The sequence below is a fragment of the Indicator indicator genome, chromosome 3 (assembly GCF_027791375.1).
Source record: "Indicator indicator isolate 239-I01 chromosome 3, UM_Iind_1.1, whole genome shotgun sequence".
In the NCBI taxonomy this organism is placed as follows: Eukaryota; Metazoa; Chordata; class Aves; order Piciformes; family Indicatoridae; genus Indicator; species Indicator indicator.
The window spans coordinates 2807631-2827913 of NC_072012.1; the positions used below are offsets into that span (position 1 = coordinate 2807631).

Here is a 20283-nt window from a genome sequence, read left to right on the forward strand (position 1 = left end):
ATGAATCAGATGCTCTCTCTTCTCCCCACCTCCCCACTCATATACAAAACCTCTGCTCAGTTCTACAAGGGGAAATAGTAATTCAAGCCCAAGATGAACTGTGAGGAAACAGTCTGGCTGTTAAGAGTTTTCTGCTCCATAACATAGTGTGGCAAAAAGTGCCAGACACTGAAATCATGAAAATTGGAGGAGTTTAGGATTAAGGTGAATGCATTTATTGCAGAGGCATCAGAAAGGACAGTAACTTTCAAGTCAGCAAAGGCACTGCAGAAGATACTCTATTCATACATCCACCTCTGTCAGGTAGTATCTACAGAGAAGATAAGCAGTGATGAAACTTTTTACTGCATTTCACTTCAGGTTTATTCAGGTTCTAACCTATTGGTGTGCAAATGTGATTCAAACTGAGGGCCTCAGTAGGACTATCCATTTAGAGAGAGAACTAATGGCTTTGATTTCTTCTCTGAGGATAAATTATAGTGGTTTGGGTTTTGTTTGGGGTTTTTTTGTTTGGTTGGTTGGTTGGTTGGTTGGTTGTTTTTTGTCAGGACTAGTTCTCCTTTAAATTCCAAGGGCTGGCGAAATATTTCTCTTAGATTAGAAGACAAATGATAAATGAATATATGCTAGTAAGGCATTGCTAAGACAGTACAGGTTCATGATAATTAGAAGCCCCTCTGGGTTTCTCCTAAGTTTGTCAAATTAAATCAAGTATTTGCTACTTAGTCTCATAATTTTAGTGAAAGCTATATTATTAATGGCCTTTAAATATCAGTTCTGTAATTAGACTAAATTTCAGTGGCCTTGTTCCATTTAAAAGGTTGCCTATAGCCTCTGTTTCCAAGCTGGATTTTATTCCTAATGTTGAAGTGATACTTTGCAGAATTAATTTGCATGAAGTGCTCAAAGGACTAACAGAATTAGTACTAACAAATCTTTAAGTGGTCTTTTTTTCTTCCTTTGGACTTAGGTGGAAGTGTTTTTTTTAATGCTTTGCATCTTCTGTACCAGAAAACTCAGAACCAGGCTTATTGTAAAATAGTTTTCAATCTTGTTTTTTTTAAAGTGTGCATCTCACACAATTATGGCAAAACCCAGTTACTTATCATATATTTTAACGACTATTTTTCTTTTTGTGACTAATTTTGAAGGTGCCTAACTCCCTTGTTCACGCCTGGAGAATTTGAGACCTCTACATTTCATGCTCCCAGCAAGTTTAATTTTGAGGGAGTTTCCACATGTTAGGGATTTGGGAAAGAGGAAAGGTTTCTCTGGTACCCTTTCAAAAAGCCCATGTGCTAAAAGGATCAGCTTTAGGCTTGCCTATAGGTTTAGGGTTTAAAGAGTGTCTCTATGGAGATGGATTAGAAAGTGAGTGACACAGTCAAGAGAGTGTGATTAAAATGACCATTATATAACATATGGCATGTATGCATCTCTCTCTTTCTCTCTCTCTACCTCTCTCTCTCTCTCTCTGTCTACCTCTCTGTCTGTCTACCTCTCTACTTCTCTATCTCTCTACCTCTCTACCTCTCTCTCTCCCCCCACTTTCTCTCTCTCTCCATCTCCATCTCCATCTCCATCTCCATCTCCATCTCCATCTCCATCTCCATCTCCATCTCCATCTCTCTCTTCCCCTATCTCTCTCTTTCTCTCTCTATCTCTCTACCTCTCTCTCCCCCCCACCTCTATCTCTACCTCTTTCTCTCTGTCTCTCTCCCCCATCTCTATTTATCTCTCTGTCTACCTCTCTACTTCTCTCTCTACCTCTCTCTCCCCCCCATCTCTATCTCTACCTCTCTTTCTATCTCTATCACTCTCTCTCTCCCATCTCTCTCTCTCTCTTTCTATCTCTGTCTCTGTCTCTGTCTCTCTCTCTCTCTCTCTCTATCTCTCTCTCCCCCTATCTCTATCTCTACATCTTTCTATCTATATCACTCTCTCTCTCTATTTATCTCTCTCTCCCTCTATCTATCTCTCTCTATCTCTATGTCTCTCTCTCCCCCTATCTCCCTCTCTCTCTCTCCATCTATGTGTGCATACAAGCAGATATAGGTTTACAAATGTGGTTTTTCTGGACAGACAAAACCAAAGCCAGATGCAGATATATCTAGTTTCAACTGTCCTGTGGGAAACATTACCTTTCTAATTCAAATAGTAGAAAAGCTATGGACATTCTCACAGTGCATTCAGAGGTCCAAAGGCAGTCCTCAATCCTTCCAATGTGCAGATTAAACCCATTGGATTTCTCACCCATGCAGCAGAATTAGTTTGAGGGCAAACCAAGTCAAAATGTAACTGCCCATGTTTAGCTTTGAGTCAGTTTCTTTGAAATACGAACCACATTTGATTGCAGCTTGGAGCTAACTTTGACAACTTGCCTGGAATAGGTAAGATTATTTTAAACCACTGTGTGGTATTTACTCCACACAAAGGAATGCTGGAAAAGGTAGAATCAGTGACTTCCAAATAACATTGGGGAGGGAGTGGACAAAATTTACCCAGACAAACCTCATTGCCTCACATGCAGAGAAGAATGTCCTGCCAAACCTCACCCTAAAAAGTCCCTCCCCAGCTTCCTTGTAGCCCCCTTTAGATACTAGAAGGCCACAAGAAGGTCTCCTCAGAGCCACCTTCTCTCCAGACTGAACAGCCCCAACTCTCAGTCTGTCTCCATAGCAGAGCAGCTCCAGCCCTCTGCTCATCCTGGTGGTCCTTCTCTGGACACCTTCCAGCATGTCCATATCCCTCTTCTAACAGAGGCTCCAGAACTGGACACAGTACTCCAGGTGGGGTCTCAGCAGAGCTGAGCAGAGGGGGAGAATCCCCTCCCTGGCCCTGCTGGCCACACTTCTCTTGCTGCAGCCCAGGCTCTGCTTGGCTTTCTGGGCTGCAAGTGCTCACTGCTGGCTCCTGTTGAGCTTCTCCTCCACCAGCACCCCCAAGTCCCTCTCCTCAGGGCTGCTCTCCACCCAGTCCCTGCCCAGCCTGTAGTTGTGCTTGGGATTGCCTCTACCCAGCTGCACGACCTTGCACTTGGTCTTGTTGAACCTCCTGAGGTTGGCTTGTGCCCACCTCTCCAGCCTGTCCAGGTCCCTCTGGATGGATCCCTTCCCTCCAGCCTCTCTGCTGCACCACACAGCTTGGTGTCATCAGCAAACTTGCTGAGGATGACTCAATGCCACTGTCCATGTCACCAACAAAGATGTTGAACAAGCCTGGTCCCAGGACTGATCCCTGAGGGACTCCACTTGTCACTGGCCTCCACTGTGACATGGAGCCATTGACAGCCACTCTTTGGGTGCAGCCATCAAGCCAGTTCTTTATCCATCTCGTGGTCCACCCATCAAACCCATGTGTCACCAGTTTGGAGACCAGGCTGTGGTGTGGGACAGTGTTGAAGGCTTTGCTCAGGTCCAGGTAGATGACATCAGTTGCTCTCCCCTCATCTATTAATGTTACATCTTGAATTTCACTTCAAAATCACCATACAACAGATTGTCCAGTAACTACCTGGTAACTCATCTGAAATCTCAGTAAGCAGACAGGTTTGCAGCTCACATTTCCTATCCAACATTATTTTCTGATGATCTGTCCAAGAACTCGTATCATCAGTGTGTCACAACTGGAAGGAACATCAGGAAGCTCTCTGTGAAATAGGTGTTTTCAATAGCTCTACATCAGCAAAGATACTGCAGCATAGGAATTCTCTATACAGTTGTACATTCTGCTTCCCTCCACCTCTGTCTGCATTTTTGCAGGGTTTATCCTTGTGAAATTAAACTATAATAAATTCCGTCACAACATGCAATTCATGCCCTTTCTTAGGTTGTGTCTCCTTACTTCTGGGCTTATTTTTAATTGATTTTGAGGAAAGAGTGAAACTGCATAGGGCAGCTGCTGAATGCCTGCAGAGTGCAGGATTCCTTAGCTGACCAATTCCTCAGCAGGCTGCTCCGAGTAAAACCATCACATCATATGGGTGCCCAGAACAACATCCTCAGGTTGGCACCCTGGGATTGGAACATGCTGCAGAAGCCACCTCCTTGCCGTGCTGGCAATTCTCATTGGGAAAAGATTGGAGCTTATAGATGTGGTTGGGTTTCACTGGTTAAGGGATTGATAACAAAGAGAACAGAAACAGCCACTCTGAGCAAGAGTTACCCTTTGGGTAGGGACTTAGGAACAGCTTGGGGGGTTAGGGCTGCTAGGGACTTCTGCTCCTGTCAGTGAGCTACTTCTGCCTGGGGCTTTGGTGCAGGGATGCTGCTAGGGATCTGCTCAGGACTTCTGTTAGCTGCTTCCTCTGTTCAGGGCTTCTGCTGTAAGTGGGACTCCGAGACACTGCAATGTTGGGGATTCCCCAACACTACAATAAAGGACTTGTAGGAGGACTTCTGAGATTCTCTGCTCTCTGCATTTGTGGAATCTCATTGCAACAGGGTTCAAGCCTTCATTCTTCACCCAATGGCCCCCAAAGGGGAAGTACAACACAGGATTGTTGTCACATCCAAAATGGAAACTCTTCTTTCCACTTCTACTGTGTCCCATTACAAGATTTCTTTGGCTTAAAGCTGAGGCAATATAGACATTTAAAAAATCATTCATATGAAAATCACCAAAAGCATTAAACAGTAAAAGCCTCCCAGACCATGTGTTAAGCAGGAGCTATTAGCCAGTCTGACAATACATTCTTTCATACTTTTTAGAATCACAAGGCTAAATACTTACATTTGCTGAAAGCTGAGATGTAAGGGTAGCAACTTTCTCTTGTGATGCAACCAGTTCTCTCCGTAGTTTCTGAATTTGCTGGAAAAAAACCCCACAACTAATGTGAGTATTGCAGCAATTTCCTTTTGTTGTGCTTTTGCTTGTTTTTTCAATTAATTAAGAGATCACTTATAGGTTTGACAACGTCTTAGTTTCACAGCATCACAGAATCAACCAGGTTGGAAAAGACCTCAGAGATCATCAGGTCTAACCTATTACCTAATACCTAACACCTCCTGACAACTAAACCATGGCTCCAAGTGCCACATCCACACTTCTCTTGAACACCTCCAGGGATGCTGACTCTACCACCTCCCTGGGCAGCACATTCCAAGGGTCAATTACTCTTTCTGGGAAGAACTTTCTCCTCACCTCGGATCTAAACTTCCGCTGCACAGCTTGAGACTGTGTCCTCTTGTTCTGGTGCTGGTTGCCTGGGAGAAGAGCCCAATCCCCACCTGGCTACAACCTCCCTTCAGGGAGTTGTAGACAGCAATGAGGTCTGCCCTGAGCCTCCTCTTCTCCAGGCTAAACACCCCCAGCTCCCTCAGCCTCTCCTCACAGGGCTGTGCTCCAGACCCCTCCCCAGCCTTGTTGCCCTTCTCTGGATACATTCAAGCATCTCAAAATCTTTCTTGAACTGAGGGGCCCAGAACTGGACACAGGACTCAAGGTGTGGTCTAACCAGTGCTGAGCACAGTGCAGAATGACTTCCCTGCTCCTGCTGGCCACACTATTCCTGATGCAGGCCAGGATGCCATTGGCTCTCCTGGCCACCTGGGCACACTGCTGGCTCATGTTCAGCTGCTGTCAACCAGCACCCCCAGGTCCCTCTCTGCCTGGCTCCCATCCAGCCACTCTGTCCCCAGCCAGTAGCACTGCCTGGGGTGGTTGTGGCCAATGTGTAGAACCCTGCACTCCTGCCAATACTCCTGCAAGGCAGAACATTACTTTGAACTGCACAGTCCCTTAAATCAAGTATAGAGTGGTATTAAGTCTCAAATCAATCATATCACAACCCCTCCACCCCAAAGCCCAGTTCTCATTGATTCTTTTCACCTTTTCAGAACCTCAGTCAGGAGACAGCCCAATTCCTATGAACACACCTTCCAGTGCACTAGAAGCTGCACCAGCTTTTTCCCAACACTTTTTAAAGAGTGGTGCAAAGTCACAGGGTGTGTTTTTCCCAGCAGCTCAGTAGTTTGGCCATACCAGGTGAAGAGCAAACTTCAAAATAAAATAATGTGATACACAGCAATAAAAGAGAAGTAAAGTTCTTACCTCTGAATGTGCCTTTTCTTCTGCCTGGAAGGAAACAAAGAAGCAATGACTTAGAAGCAGTGTGAAACCTAATTTTGGTAATAGAAACTAAAAGGCAGCTATGCTGAAGTGAAATGAACAGCTTCATGGATCCATTACACTTAAGGCAGATATGCAGTCAAAAACAATAAGTGGAATTCTCTTCAACTTACTTGGCGAGGTTCCAGCTGAAACCTGAGAGTTTGCCAGCATGCTGCCAGCAGGAAACAGTGGAGAAAGGGAGAACAGGGACAGAACTGCAGAAAGGGCAGCTGCATTGCTGAGACGTGAAAGAAAACTTGCTGCATGGGCCTCAGCCTTTGCAAGCTACCAGCAAACTTTTACACCATAATGACTGTTATGGCTCCTGCAGCTGTATTGGTTTTCTGTTGTGGTGGTTTGGGGTTCAGGTGCCTTTAAGAAGACCACAAAGACAAAGCCCTTCAATAAGACAGGAGTCCTAAGGGCTGGACCTGGCCATCCCAGGATATGGTAACAGTGTTATTCATAGAATCAACCAGGTTGGAAGAGACCTCCAAGATCATCCAGTCCAACCTATCACCCAGCCCTAGCCAATCAACCAGACCATGGCACTAAGTGCCTCATCCAGGCTTCTCTTGAACATCTCCAGGATGGTGACTCCACCACCTCCCTGGGCAGCACATCCCAATGGCAAATCTCTCTCTCTGGAAAGAACTTCCTCCTAACATCCAGCCTAGACCTCCCCTGGCACAGCTTGAGACTGTGTCCCCTCCTTCTGCTGCTGGTTGCCTGGGCAGAATAACCTCCCTTGTCCTGCTGGCCACACTATTCCTGATCTAGGCCAGGATGCCATTGGCTTTCCTGGCTGCCTGGGCACACTGCTGGCTCATGTTCAGTTCACAGGCTTACAGGATGTTAGGGGTTGGAAGGGATCCAAAGAGATCATCGAATCCAACCCCTCTGCCATAGGAGGACCATACAATCTAGCTCAGGTCACAGAGGAATGCATCCAGATGGGCCTTGAAAGTCTCCAGAGAAGGAGACTCCACAACCTCTCTGGGCAGCCTGTTCCAGTGCTCTGTGACCCTTACAGTGAAGAAGTTCCTCCTCATGTTGAGGTGGAACCTCCTGTGCTGCAGCTTACATCCATTGCTCCTTGTCCTATCCCAGGGTGCAAGTGAGCAGAGCCTCTCCCCTCCCTCCTGACCCCCAGCCCTCAGATATTTGTAAACATTTATTAAGTTCCCTCTCAGTCTTCTCTTTTCCAGACTAAAAAGCCTCAGGTCCCTCAGTCCTATTCCCATTTCCAGTATCACACTGTTTAAGGCAGTGCCTAGCTGATACTGCTCTCCTCTCCCCCTGGAGAAGAGCTCTCATGCCTCTTTATCTCATGGTTTGTGTGTGGGAGATGGCTCTGGCTGGCACGGGAGCTCTGAGCTGCATCACAAAGGCATGGTAGACCTGAGGAGGTGGTGGTGGGGGTGCAGTTGTCACCTACTCTTGGGCTGCTGAGGCTGGCAGTGATGGAAGATTCTGGAAGGTTAGGGGCTGGTAGACTCAGCCTAATTTGTGAATGTATTCATTCTACCTTAGTGCCTTCTGTATGTAGATTTATATATAGAATCTCCATTGAAACTTCCAAACTAGCTGTGCAGCCTTTTTATTTCTGCTCCCCAAAAAGCAGTAAGACATCTTTCTGCCCTCTGGCCCAGAGTAGCTCATGGCTCTAAACCAGGGCAACTGTAGATCAAACAATGTTAGGAACAGACTTGTTCCTGCTAAGAGATGTTAAGAACATACCAGTAAAACATGGTGTAGGGGGAAGGTGAGGGGAGAGAGTTATTTCCACTTCAATAAATTTCTTCCACAGCAATTACTAACCAAAATATTACAGGCTACCAAGACATCTTAAGATTTAAACTTAAACTTGCTAATAATGTTTAAGAATTTCAGACATTATCCATACTGTTACCACAGAATCACAGAAACGTTCAGGTTGGAAAAGACTCTTACCAAGAACAACCCAGAACCCTACTCTACAAGGCTCACCCCTAAACCATAGCCCCAAGCACCACAGCCAAACCACCTTGAAACACATCCAGGCTTGGGGACTCCACCACCTCCCTGGGCAGCACATTCCAAGCCCTGACCACTCTTGCCAGGAAAAAAAGTTTCCTAATGTCCAGTCTAAACCTACCCAGTGGCAGCTTGAGGCCATTCCCTCTTGTTCTGTCACTAATTTCCTGTGAGAAGAGACCAGCAGCAGCCTCTCCACAAGCTCCTTTCAGGTTGTTGTAGACAGCAATGAGGTCTCCCCTCAGCCTCCTCTGTTCCACACTAACCATCCCCAGCTCCTTCAGTTGCTCTTCATCAGATTTCTTCTCCAGGCCCTTCCCAGCTTCCTTGCCCTCCTCTGCCCTGGCTCCAGCACCTCCACACCTCTCTTGGATTGAGGTGCCCAAAACTGAGCACAAAACTCAAGGTGTGGCCTCACAGGAGCTGAGTCCCAGGGGACAATCCCCTCCCTGCTCCTGCTGTGTCATATAATGATGCTCTCAACTCAACAGCCTTTTTTTCAGCAAAGAAACTAACTATTGCAAGCTGAACCTTTGAAAGTCATTAGATTTCTAAGCATGAGAGCAGCATGGTGGACAGAGAAATCTTGCTTCAATGGGATTCTAATGGAAAGGAATAGTGTACAATGAGAGAGGAAGCCTTTTGCAACACAAAATAAGGATCAGTTAATGTACTGAAAATCAATCCACCCCATGAAGTGAGGTGGCTCAAGGCCAGAGAGGCCGTTTAATGTTGTCTGGAAGAGAAGCAAATGGCAAAAGGAAAACACAGGTTGAAGAATTAGTTATAAATAACACTAGAAAGGCTAAGAAAATCCAGAGTAAGAGTTCCTCTAAAAGATTCCCTGACCTCAGGCTGTGTCTCTGTTATTGCAAATTAACACAGCAGGTTTTTCTTAGGCCTGCAACACACACTGCACAGCTTTGTGGTGCTAGGATTTTAATAGTTCATTGCCTGCAGAGCCAGAGAGGTGATTCTGCCACTTTGCTCTGCTCTGCTGAGACCTCACCTGCAGTACTGTGTGCAGCTCTGGAGCCCTCAATATAGGAAGGACATGGACCTGATGGAGAGGGTCCAGAGGAGGGCCATGAAAATGCTCAGGGGGTTGGAGCAGTTCTGCTATGAGGACAGGCTGAGGGAGCTGGGGGTGTTCAGCCTGGAGAAGAGGAGGCTCTGGGGAGACCTAAGAGCAGCCTGCCAGGACCTGAAGGGGGCTACAGGAAGGCTGCAGAGAGACTGTTTGCAAAGGGCTGCAGGGACAGGATGAGGGACAATGGCTTCAAACTAGAGCAGAGCAGATTGAGATTGGATGTGAGGAACAAGTTGTTTCCTATGAGAGTGGTGGAATAATGGCACAGGTTTCCCAGGAAGGTGGTTGAGGCTCCTTCCCTGGAGATCTTCAAGGTGAGGCTGGAGGAGGCCCTGGGCAGCCTGATCTAGTTGGGGATGTCCCTGCTGAGTGCAGGGAGGTCAGACTGGATGAGCTTTGGAGGTCCCTTCTGGCCTGGACTATTCTGTGATTCTATGTACCTGGGCATGACTTAGAGCAATGATTGTTGTATTTGCCATCAGCAATGTGGCATCCATACTGAAAGTAGCTTCCTGATCTGTTTGCAAAAAGGAGATCTGCCTACAGAAGAAAACTGAAATTCTAGTCTCCTTGTCATGACTTCCACCACGTCATGGATGAAAAAGCACAAGGGGATTGAGAAAGACCATGTGCCCTTATGAATTCTACCATGCCAAGCACAGCAAACAACCCTAAATGTTTAGGGTTAGTGACCTTTTCCTTCAGCTGCCATTGTGCTTATACCAGCAGCCCCCAGTGATGAAGGCAGAGCTCCAAGCTGTAACCAGATGACTCCTGCACTGTACGAGGAAATGTGGTCTCCCTCCTAGAGTTCAGAGGTGGCTCCCACAAGTCAGCTTTTGTGGGCAGTGAAGAAGTAAATGAAAGAGAAAGAAGAGGCTTCTGGGCTTATCAGCTTGCTATCAACTTAAATAAAACCTGACAACCAATACTTCTGAGCAAGTTTTTGCTTCAGAGTTCATACTGACACCGTTGCATTCAGCCAGAGGTTCAAAAGGCTCCAAAAAGGAAATAAAGCTTTTTTTTTTCTCTCTTTTTTTTCTTTCCCCTTTATTTCTCCATCATCTGCATGCATCTCATCCTTGTAAGGATTCTTCTTTTCCTTTGAAGACTGACAATATTAACATCCAAATGACATGTCCTTACACAACCCCTTTGAGCTTTGTGGAGCACAGCTAATGAAGCCTAGGAATTCTCAGCCTAGATAACGCTGAAAGCCATTAACCAAGTGCATGCAAATTGTAGTGTCTCACCTACTGAGCAGGAGGACATTGACACTGGAGACATTCTGTCATAATTTACATCTTTTGCAGCTTCTTGGAGAGCTACATGTATTCGGTGCCAATATTTCAATCCTACAGTCCACTAAGTCTGCTTACATGGCATACTTCTGTCAAATCAGGAGTTGGTCTCTCTGCATCCATATCTCTACAAGCTAGATTTCCAGTCTGTAAGTCCTGAAAGTAAGACCTGACAACTCAAATATAAATCAAGAAGAAAGCTGATACACACAGAAAGGGCTGGGAATGCAGAACTTGTGTCTCCTTGGACTGTGTCTCAATGCAATGGCAGCAAATCATGAAATGTCTCATCAGTATCTCATAATGTCAGAGAAACAATATTCATAGAATCATAGAATTGTCAGGGTTGGAAGGGACCTCAAGGATCATCCAGTTCCAACCTGCCTGCCATGGGCAGGGACACCTCACACTACAGCAGGTTGCTCACAGCCACATCCAGCCTGGCTGCAAAAACCTCCAGGGATGAGGCTTCCACCACCTCCCTGGGCAATCTGTGCCAGTGTCTCACCACCCTCATGCTGAAGAACTTCTTCCTAACATCCAATCTGAATCTACCCATTTCTATTTTTTTCCATCCCCCCCAGTCCTATCACTCCCTGACACCCTAAAATGTCCCTCCCTGACACCCTAAAATGTCCCTCCCCAGCTTTCTTGTAGCCCCCTTCAGATACTGCAAGGCCACCAGAAGGTCTCCTGGGAGCCTTCTCTTCTCCAGACTGAACAGCCCCAAGTCTCTCAGTCTGTCCTAATAGGAGAGGTGCTCCAGCCTTCTGATCATCCTCATGCAGAAGAGCACCAAGACACCAAAACAGACATTAAATACATAAACAGCAAACAAACAACCAAACCCAGAACTTCTGCTTGTGCTAGAATCCAATTATTACCCAATCCAATTAACTAAGATTAATTTCTATTTTTTTTTCTTTTTAAAGAAAGAGGGGGACACTCTTCTTTTGGGAAATCACATCTTAACATTGTCCATTGCCACAAAAATCAGCACAAATTTAACCTGCAAATGGTTCCTCCCTTGTCCTGCAGCACTCTCCTGTTTTACAAGAAATATCCCTCCCAGAGCGAGAGGACAATAACACTCAGAAAATTGTGCAATTAGAAAAACCAGCTGAAAACGAGCAAAATCACTCCAAATTATCAACTACAGCAGCATAAGGACCTCCCTCTCCTCCCCCACCCCCTCCTAAGAACCACTACTTTCTTTATTATCCTTTAGCAATTGTAAGCCTTTCTGAGGCAGTCCCATCAAAAGCTGAGGATGATGTCTTCTAAAAGCAGCGAGATAATGAGAGCAGAGTTGCAAAGAAACATTCCTGCTTTATGGCAGTACAATCCCAACCCTTCTAACCACACAAGCATTACAATTTTCATGAACCATGAACAAGAACAGAGGCAGGCAGAAGTGTTTGTTCTGTTTCTGAAATGTCAATACTCACTGTAGAGTAGAGGGAGGACGTGCTGGAGACAAGTGATAATGAGGACCCGTGTACTTTAAAAAGAAAGAAAGAAAACAGCATGAAATATTGATGAAAGCATAAAATCCACCCCCCCCCCCCCCTTTTTAGCTCAATAGCTAAACATCTTTTAAAAATGAGAACCAGTCTTCCACAAAGAGCAATTATCAGCTATCAGCACAGAAAGGCTCCTGATGGCTTTTCCTGCACTTGAAAAGATTGCTCTATAGAGAAAAAGCTGCATCCTCTAGGTGAAGCAGGAGAGCAAGCCAGTGAGATTCTGGGGTCTTATCAGCAAACTCAGCATCACTTTTGTTGTTCTGACAAGCAATCACTTGATAAATGCACTCTTCAGGGAAACCAGAGGCTGAGCTGTTTGTCCACCTGCCCAAAGCTGAGCAAACTGATTTTAATAGGAGGCTACACTTTGCAAAACAGTTGACAACCCCTGGGGTGAGCTCCCAAGCTTTGCTCAGCTGGTTTCTCCCCTCAGCACAATGTAGGCTTGTGAAGGGCTTACTGCCAGATGTAGTGCCATATTTCTACTAATCATCTGAAGTCAGCTTCAAGAGCACTGAGTGACTGTTACAGGACTTCAACTCAAACAGGGGGAGTACCTGGCCTCCCTGAGAATGGCAAGCAAACACCAAGCTGAAATAAATTGCCCCCTTCTGTTTCTGATAGCTCTCCTGAGGAAGGATACATCAAGAGAGAATTTTAACTAAGATTATTTATTTCATTAGTTCTTTTCATCTTTGTTCAAAACAGATTTGCTTTGATATTTACAGGTTGCCAGGGTTAGGTAAATAAATCATTTTGCTTTAATAGCTACCTGGCATCCATATGTCAAACTGACAATGCCAGAATATTTGGATTATAGAATCATAGAATTGCTTTGCTTGGAAAAGACCTCTAAGATCATCAAGTTCAGCCATCAGCCTAACACCACCATGGCCATAAAACTATGTCCTGAAGTGCCATGTTCACATGTTTCTTGAACACCTCCACAGATGGTGTCTCCCCTACCTCTTTGGGCAACCTATTCCAATGCCTGATGACTATTTACATGAAAAAAATTTCCTAATATCCAATCTTAACCTCCCCTGGCCATTTCTTCTCCTCTTATCATCTGATACCAGAGAGAAGAGACTGACCCCCACCTCACTACAACCTCCTTTCAGGTAGTTACAGGGAGCAATGAGGTTTCCCCTCAGCCTCCTCTTCTCCAGGCTAAACAATCCCAGTTCCCTCAGCTGCTCCTCACCAGCCTAGTTCTCCAGACCCTTCACCAGCTTTGTTGCCCTTCTCTGGACATGCTCCAGCACTTCCATGCACTTCTTGTAGTGAGGGCCCCAAAACTGAACACATTATTTGAGGTGTGGCCTCACCAGTGCTAGTACAGGGGCAAAATCACTTCCCTACTCCTGCTGGCCACACTACTGCTGATGCTGTTGGTCTTCTTGGCCACCTGAGCAAACTGCTAGCTCCTTCAGCCAGCTGTCAACCAACAACCATAGATCTTTTTCTGCCAGACAACTTTCCAGCCACTCAGCCTCAAGCCTGTAGCATTGCATGGGGTTGGTGTGACCCAAAGTTCAGGACCCAGCACTTGGCTTTGTTAAACCTCATACAACTGACCTCAGCCTGGCCAGATCCCTTTGCAGAGCCTTCCTACCCTCAAGCAGATCAATACTCCCACCCAATTTAGTGTCATCTGCAAACTTACTGAGGGTGCACTCAATTCCCTTGTCCAGATGACTAAGATGTTAAACAGAACAGACCCCAATACTGAGCCCTGGGGGAGCACCACTTGTGACTGGCTGCCATCGGGATTTAACTCCATTGACCACCACTCTTTGGGCCCAGCCCTCAGCCAGTTCTTAACCCAGACAATCATCCACCCATCCAAACCTTAAGCAGCCACTTTCTCCATCAGGATGCCATGGGAAACAGTGTCAAAGGCTTTACTACAGTCCAGATAGGGAACATCCATAGCCTTTCCATCATCCACCAAGCAGGTCACCTTGTAGTAAGACCTTGGTGGCTTCCATCAAAGCCACCGGTGACCATGACTGAAATTCTAGATTTTAACACCTCCTTTTCTATGCATGAATTATTTCCCTTATTTTCTCTATCAGTTCTCCCACTGTTTCCTTGTAGTAAAGGAAGATCAGGTTCCTACCCTTCATGAACTCATGCTCACTGGGCCTGATCTTCTGCTTGCCCTGCATATGCTGCATAATGGCACACAGGATGACCTGCTCCATGACCTTCCCCAGCACCAAGGTCAGACTGATAGGTCTGTAGTTCCCCAGGCTCTCCTTCTGGCCCTTCTTGTAGATGATGTAGGTTAGCCAAACAGTCTTTAAATCTACTTTTGTAACTGGGCAAATACTTACAGAGGTGCCACATTGACCAGTGAAACACTGCTGTCTTCAGCCTGTCTTCAGTTTTCAGTCTTTGCTTCAAATTTCTCAGCTAAACTCCTGTTCTGCTCTGGCACATGGCACCTCTACCCATTACCTCACTTCTCTCACTCTAATTTTCCTCCTGTCTTAAAGAAAATACATTTGGCATAATTTCACGTTAATCTCTAATGACCATAAACTGCTGAAAACCTGCTTCTTATTGCTGCATTGACTTTCACTGACTCAGGTTGATCATCATCAGCCACTCCAGCTGGATATGGCACAGGACCAATGAGAAAGGTTCCATCAAAGCCACCAGTGACCACGACTGAAATTCTAGATTTTAACATCTCCTTTTCTATGCATAAATTATTTCCCTTATTTTCTCTATCAGTTCTCCCACTGTTTCCTTTGATAATCCTCCTGGTGCTCAGCAGTCATCTCTTCCCTTGAACCCTGTGGTGTGCTTCTGTGCAGTCAGCCATCCACTCCGCGCTGACAACTCGCAGCTTGATCTGCCCTGCACCCTACTGCTAGTGTTGCATACCCAGATGTCTGCCTGACATACCATCTAAAAGAGGGAAGAAGGATTTCAAAAGCCAAACTATTAGTTTTCCAGTTCTCTAGGACTTTCTCTCCCCCTTTTATCTCATAACTAGGAGCTCTGGGGCTAAGGAAAGGGGTTTGGGTGTTGTTTTTTTTTTTTATTTGCTTGATTTAGAGACCATTCATATTGTCATCACCATAAGATTGATGGGACAATGTTATAGGATGAATCTCCATTAGGTTTTAGTGTGAGGGGGGTGTGTCTGAATGGTTTTTTTGTAGGTTTGTTGCTTTATTTTTTTTTTTTAATGAAAAGGGTGTGAGAGCTTTGTGCTCATGGGAATTCTGCAAATGAGTTAGAATCATAGAATCAGTCAGGGTTGGAAGGGACCACAAGGATCATCTAGTTCCAACCCCCCTGCCATGGGCAGGGACGCCTCACACTAGAAGTTACCAGAAACATCAGATGAGAGAAAATGTTAAGGTGCATATAATTAGCTGTCAGGTACTCTGTGGTTAAAAACAAAACAAAAAAACCCCTAACCAACCAACCAAAAAAAAAAAACCCAAAACCAAAACACCAAAACCCCCACAAAATTCAAACAAACCCCAAATAAACACTAAAAAAATAAGAAAAAAATAAACACACACACAAAACCAAAAAAAAAAAAAACCCAACCCAAACCAAAAAAACCCAACCCAACCCAACCCAAACCAACCAAAAAACCTGAAACCAAAAAAACCTGAAACCAAACCAAACCAACCAACCAAAAAAAAATTAACAAAAAACCCTCAAACCAAACAAAGAAATGCAAACAAAAAAAAAATCCAAAAAACCCCAAACCAAACAAAAAAACCCCAAACCAAAAAAACGCAAACCCAAATGAAACCAATCAAACCAACAAAAAAAATTAACAAAAAAAACCCCAAAACCAAACCAACCAAACAAAAAAAACCTCTGCAAACAAAAAAAACCCAAACAAAAACCCCAGACCAAACTAAAACAAAAAATACCCAAACCAAACCACCAAACCAAACCAAACAAAAAAAAAATCAACAAAAAACCCCAAAACCAAACCAACCAAACAAAAAAACCCCACAAACAAAAAAACCCCAAACCAAACCAAAAAACCCAAACCCAAACCAAACCAAACCAAAGAAACAAAAATATCAACAAAAAAACCCAAAACCAAACCAACCAAACAAAAAAAAAACCTGCAAAGAAACAAAAAACCAAACAAAACCCCCAAACCAAACCAAAACAAAAAAAACCCAACCCAAACCAAACAAAAAACCCAAAACCAAACCAAACCAAACCAACCAATGAAACAAAACAACCATACATCAACAAAAAAATAAACCAAAAAACCCCAAAATCAACCCAAACAAAAAACCCACCCCAAATAAATAAAAAACAAAACAAAAATATAAACACAACCAAACACCAGCAAAACAAAACAAACAACCCCCCCCAAAAAAACCCAAACCTAAACCCTTCCCCAGATTCGAGGTGTTGTGCATAGCATTAAAGAAACCAGAGAAACCAGGAATAATCTGCATGAAGAAAGTAGTGAGGGTCAGATTGAAGGACAGAGTTGAAGTACAGAAATTCCCCTAGTGTTTCCTGTAGGAGACTGTAGGGAAGTGGGGAAATGAGATGATTACAAAAGAAAGGGGGTGCTGAGTAGCACTGGCATTTGGGAAAACCCCTGAAACACAGAAGTGGGACTAAAGAAGGATGGAATCATAGCAGTCCAAGTATGCTCAGACACTTCAAATTTAGAGCCTAGACTAACAAAATAGCTTTACAAGAATGGCTTCCATTCCTGCCAAGTTTCTGATAAAGGATTTGTCCAGGTATGACCTACAGAGCATTGCACAAGGTGATGGGAAAGGAATGTCTTCCATGATTGAGGATAAGGAAGCCCGGGGAGTCCAGCTCGCCAGAGTTTTAAAAAGGCTTCACAAAACGATTCAGGTTTTTGCCTGGCAGAAGAAATGTTTTTAAATGCTGCTACATTTTGAAGGCCTATTTTTAGGAGACCAGTTTTGTATAGGAGGAGAGAGCTACCTTTGGAGAACTTTTGAGGTGTCTATGTTTTGTCTTTGAGTTAGAGGAACGTACACATTCTCAGTAACTGAGAGGGAGATACTAGGCAGGTTGGATGGGTTGAAGAGCTCATTTGCTAATGTTAACCTGTTGTATGCTTTGCTTAAACTCATGTCAGTAGAAAAACAGCCAATTAGGATATGACAACTCTGCTTTAGAAAAACATAGAAGCTAATGAAGGTCTTCAGTTGGAAACATCTTGGCCTCACACAGCCTGTGGAGATCGTGCTCACTGCCGTCATACAACTTTGGAGCCTGTTCACTGATCCAAAGAGTGACTCAGTCTTACCTTCTTCCATGCTGTCCCTGAATGAACCTGAATGACTAATGGCTCGTGGTCTCTCTTCTAAGGATGTAGCACTGCCACACAGCTGGGAGTCATCATACAGATCAAAGGAAGTGTCTTGTGCAGGGATGCTGTTTGAGCGCATCATGCTGGGTCCAGGAAGGTTAAACTGAGAGAGGTTGGTGGGGCTCACTGAAATACAAAGCTTGATTAATGAAGCACGTTGCCATCAGATGGATTTTGGTGCTGCACAAAGTTATAATGTAGGGCTAGCACGGTTAGGTGGACTTTACACTGCTGAGAAAACAGCAGGATTTTATTCTTACATACAAAGCCACAAGAAGAGATGAAGCTGATGATCCCTAAGGAGCTGGAGTCAGATGATACTAATCATGTAAAAACACATGGCAGCACTAACACTAGTGTCTGAATGCACACTTGCTCACTTGGTCAGCCCAAGACAGAAAAATGAATGGGAAAGATTGAGAAGTTAGAAGTTAAAAATGAATAAGAAGTCATAAGTATATTGTATAAGTCATAAGTATGTTGTACAAGTCATAAAAATATTTATTTTGTATAAGTCAGAAGTATTTTGTATGAGTCATAAAAAATATTTATTTGTATGTCATAAGTATTTTGTATAAGTCATAAAAGTATTTATTTTGTATAAGCCCTAAGTATTTTGTATAAGTCCTAAAAGTATTTATTTTGTATAAGTCCTAATTATTTTGTGTAAGTCCTAAAAGTATTTATTTTGTATAAGTCCTAAGTATTTTGTATAAGTTATAAAAGTATTTATTTTGTATAAGTCCTAAGTATTTCATATAAGTCATAAAATAATTTATTTTTATAAGTCCTAAGTATTTTATATAAGTCATAGAAGTATTTATTTTGTATAAGTCCTAAGTAGTTTGTATAAGTCCTAAAAGCATTTATTTTGTATAAGCCCTAAGTATTTTGTATAAGTCCTAAAAGTATTTATTTTCTATAAGTCCTAAGTATTTTGTAGAAGTCCTAAAAGTATTTATTTTCTGTAAGTCTTAAGTATTTTGTATAAGTCCTAAGTATTTTGTATAAGTCCTAAAAGTATTTATTTTGTATGTCCTAAATATTTTGTGTAAGTCCTAAAAGTATTTATTTTGTATAAGTCATAAATATTTTGTATGTCATAAGTATTTGGTGCAAGTCCTAAGTATTTTGTGTAAGTCCTAAAAGTATTTATTTTGTATAAGTCATAAATATTTTGTATGTCATAAGTATTTTGTATAAGTCCTAAGTATTTTGCATAAGTCATAAAATTATGTATTTTGTATAAGTATTTTGTACAAGTCATAAGTATTGTGTATAGGTCATAAAAGTATTTATTTTACATGTCATAACTATTTTATACAAGTATTGTGTATAGATCATAAAAGTATTTATTTTGTATAAGTATTTTGTACAAGTCATAAGTATTGTGTATAGGTCATAAAAGTATTTATTTTGTATGTCATAAGTATTTTGTATAGGTCATAAATATTGTGTAGAAGCAGCTCTTCTAATAAACCAGCATCTGTATTTTATTGTTCTATACCTATGTTACCAACTGCTGCTAAGATCAGAGTTTATTGGCATATTTTTTCCTTTGATTTTCCAGACCAGCACCCATAAATATATTAGGATAAAATTCTTCTACATGCTAATTGAATTCCATCATAATAAACAGGAGCAGTCCAATCCCTTCTGCCTGAAATCCAGAAGAGTGCTGCTGAACCTCCTCTAAGCTTTTGTGGTTTGTTTGCCAGCAGGAAGGAAAGCCTGGTTATGATTCACATGGACTAGATCAGCTCAGGACCTAGAACAACAGCTAATTTTCCATTCAAGTTGAGCCTCAATGTCTGGACTTGTTTTTTTTTTTTTTTTTTTTTTTTGAGATCATGCAAGATGTGCCTTAAGTCATAAACTACCAGAGCAGCAGTGTTGTGAGAGCAAATTATTCCATAGGGCTGTGATAATGGAAAGAAGCAAAGGACAATGACAACATAAATTTCACCACCCTCCCCAAAATCTTATTGCTTTCTGTTGAAAGTATGAGAACGGTGAACAAAAAAAATTAAAAGGAGATAATTGTAAGCAGAAATGACAGAGTGGAAGAAACATTGCTTTGAAAGTGCTGCCTTTAAAACTACTGCAAGTACATGGAGGAAATCCAAAAGAGTGGCTTGCTTAGCCATGATCCAGCTTTACTTTTTAAAGTGGCTTTGTTCAACTTCTTTACCTATATGTAATGAAGACCAACATTTGCATGTCTGATCAAATTTCATTTGAATGACTGCAACCTACAGATGCCATAAACTGTGACAGAGTGATAGAAGTGGGAAAGTACCAAAGGCTGCTGCCTGAAACAGAAAAGCTCATTGTGAACTTAGGTATGTGCCTAAGTGTGGTGCAATTAAATGGTTTTCTACTATGCATTAAATAAACAAACAAAAAAACCCCAAACAAAACAACAACCACCCCCACCAAAAAAAAAAAAAAAAAAAAAAAAAACAAACACAAAAACTCTTTATTAACAAAACTAAATTTGTATTGGATTAACTTGCAACAAGGTCCAGATGAACCAAATCTAAACCTGGACTCGTAATCAGGTAAACCTGAAATGTGACTCATCCCAAAGTATTATATTGCATTAAAGGCTAGGATTTGGATTAAGACCAGTCAGAGCCAGGTTCAGCCACTGAAACACACTGGAATGGCCTATCCCAAAGCAAACCTGCATATGGGATGAAAAAAATAGTGTTTAGTGTCTGGCTTGACATTGCCTAAAATCACTGGCAAAAACTGGCTGTGAAACCTAAAAGCTGAGTACCTGTGAATTAGAAGCTAATTTCCAATTCTGCCTCACATTTTCTTCTCCTTGGGCAAGTCATAGAATCATAGAAACATCAGGTTTGGAAGGGACCTCAAGGA

The 20283-nt window shown here is 43.0% G+C and overlaps 1 protein-coding gene across 1 annotated transcript in view; it reads right to left on the reverse strand.

Annotated features, from left to right (window-relative positions):
• NAV3 (neuron navigator 3) overlaps positions 1–20283 on the reverse strand; it is a 367296-nt gene that overhangs the window by 42613 nt on the left and 304400 nt on the right. The window contains exons 19-22 of the mRNA XM_054399920.1: positions 17338–17526; positions 11967–12019; positions 6052–6075; positions 4732–4809 (exon numbers count right to left, since the gene is read on the reverse strand). Of these exons, the coding sequence (XP_054255895.1) occupies positions 4732–4809; positions 6052–6075; positions 11967–12019; positions 17338–17526 (344 nt within the window). The remainder of the gene's footprint in view (positions 1–4731; positions 4810–6051; positions 6076–11966; positions 12020–17337; positions 17527–20283) is intronic.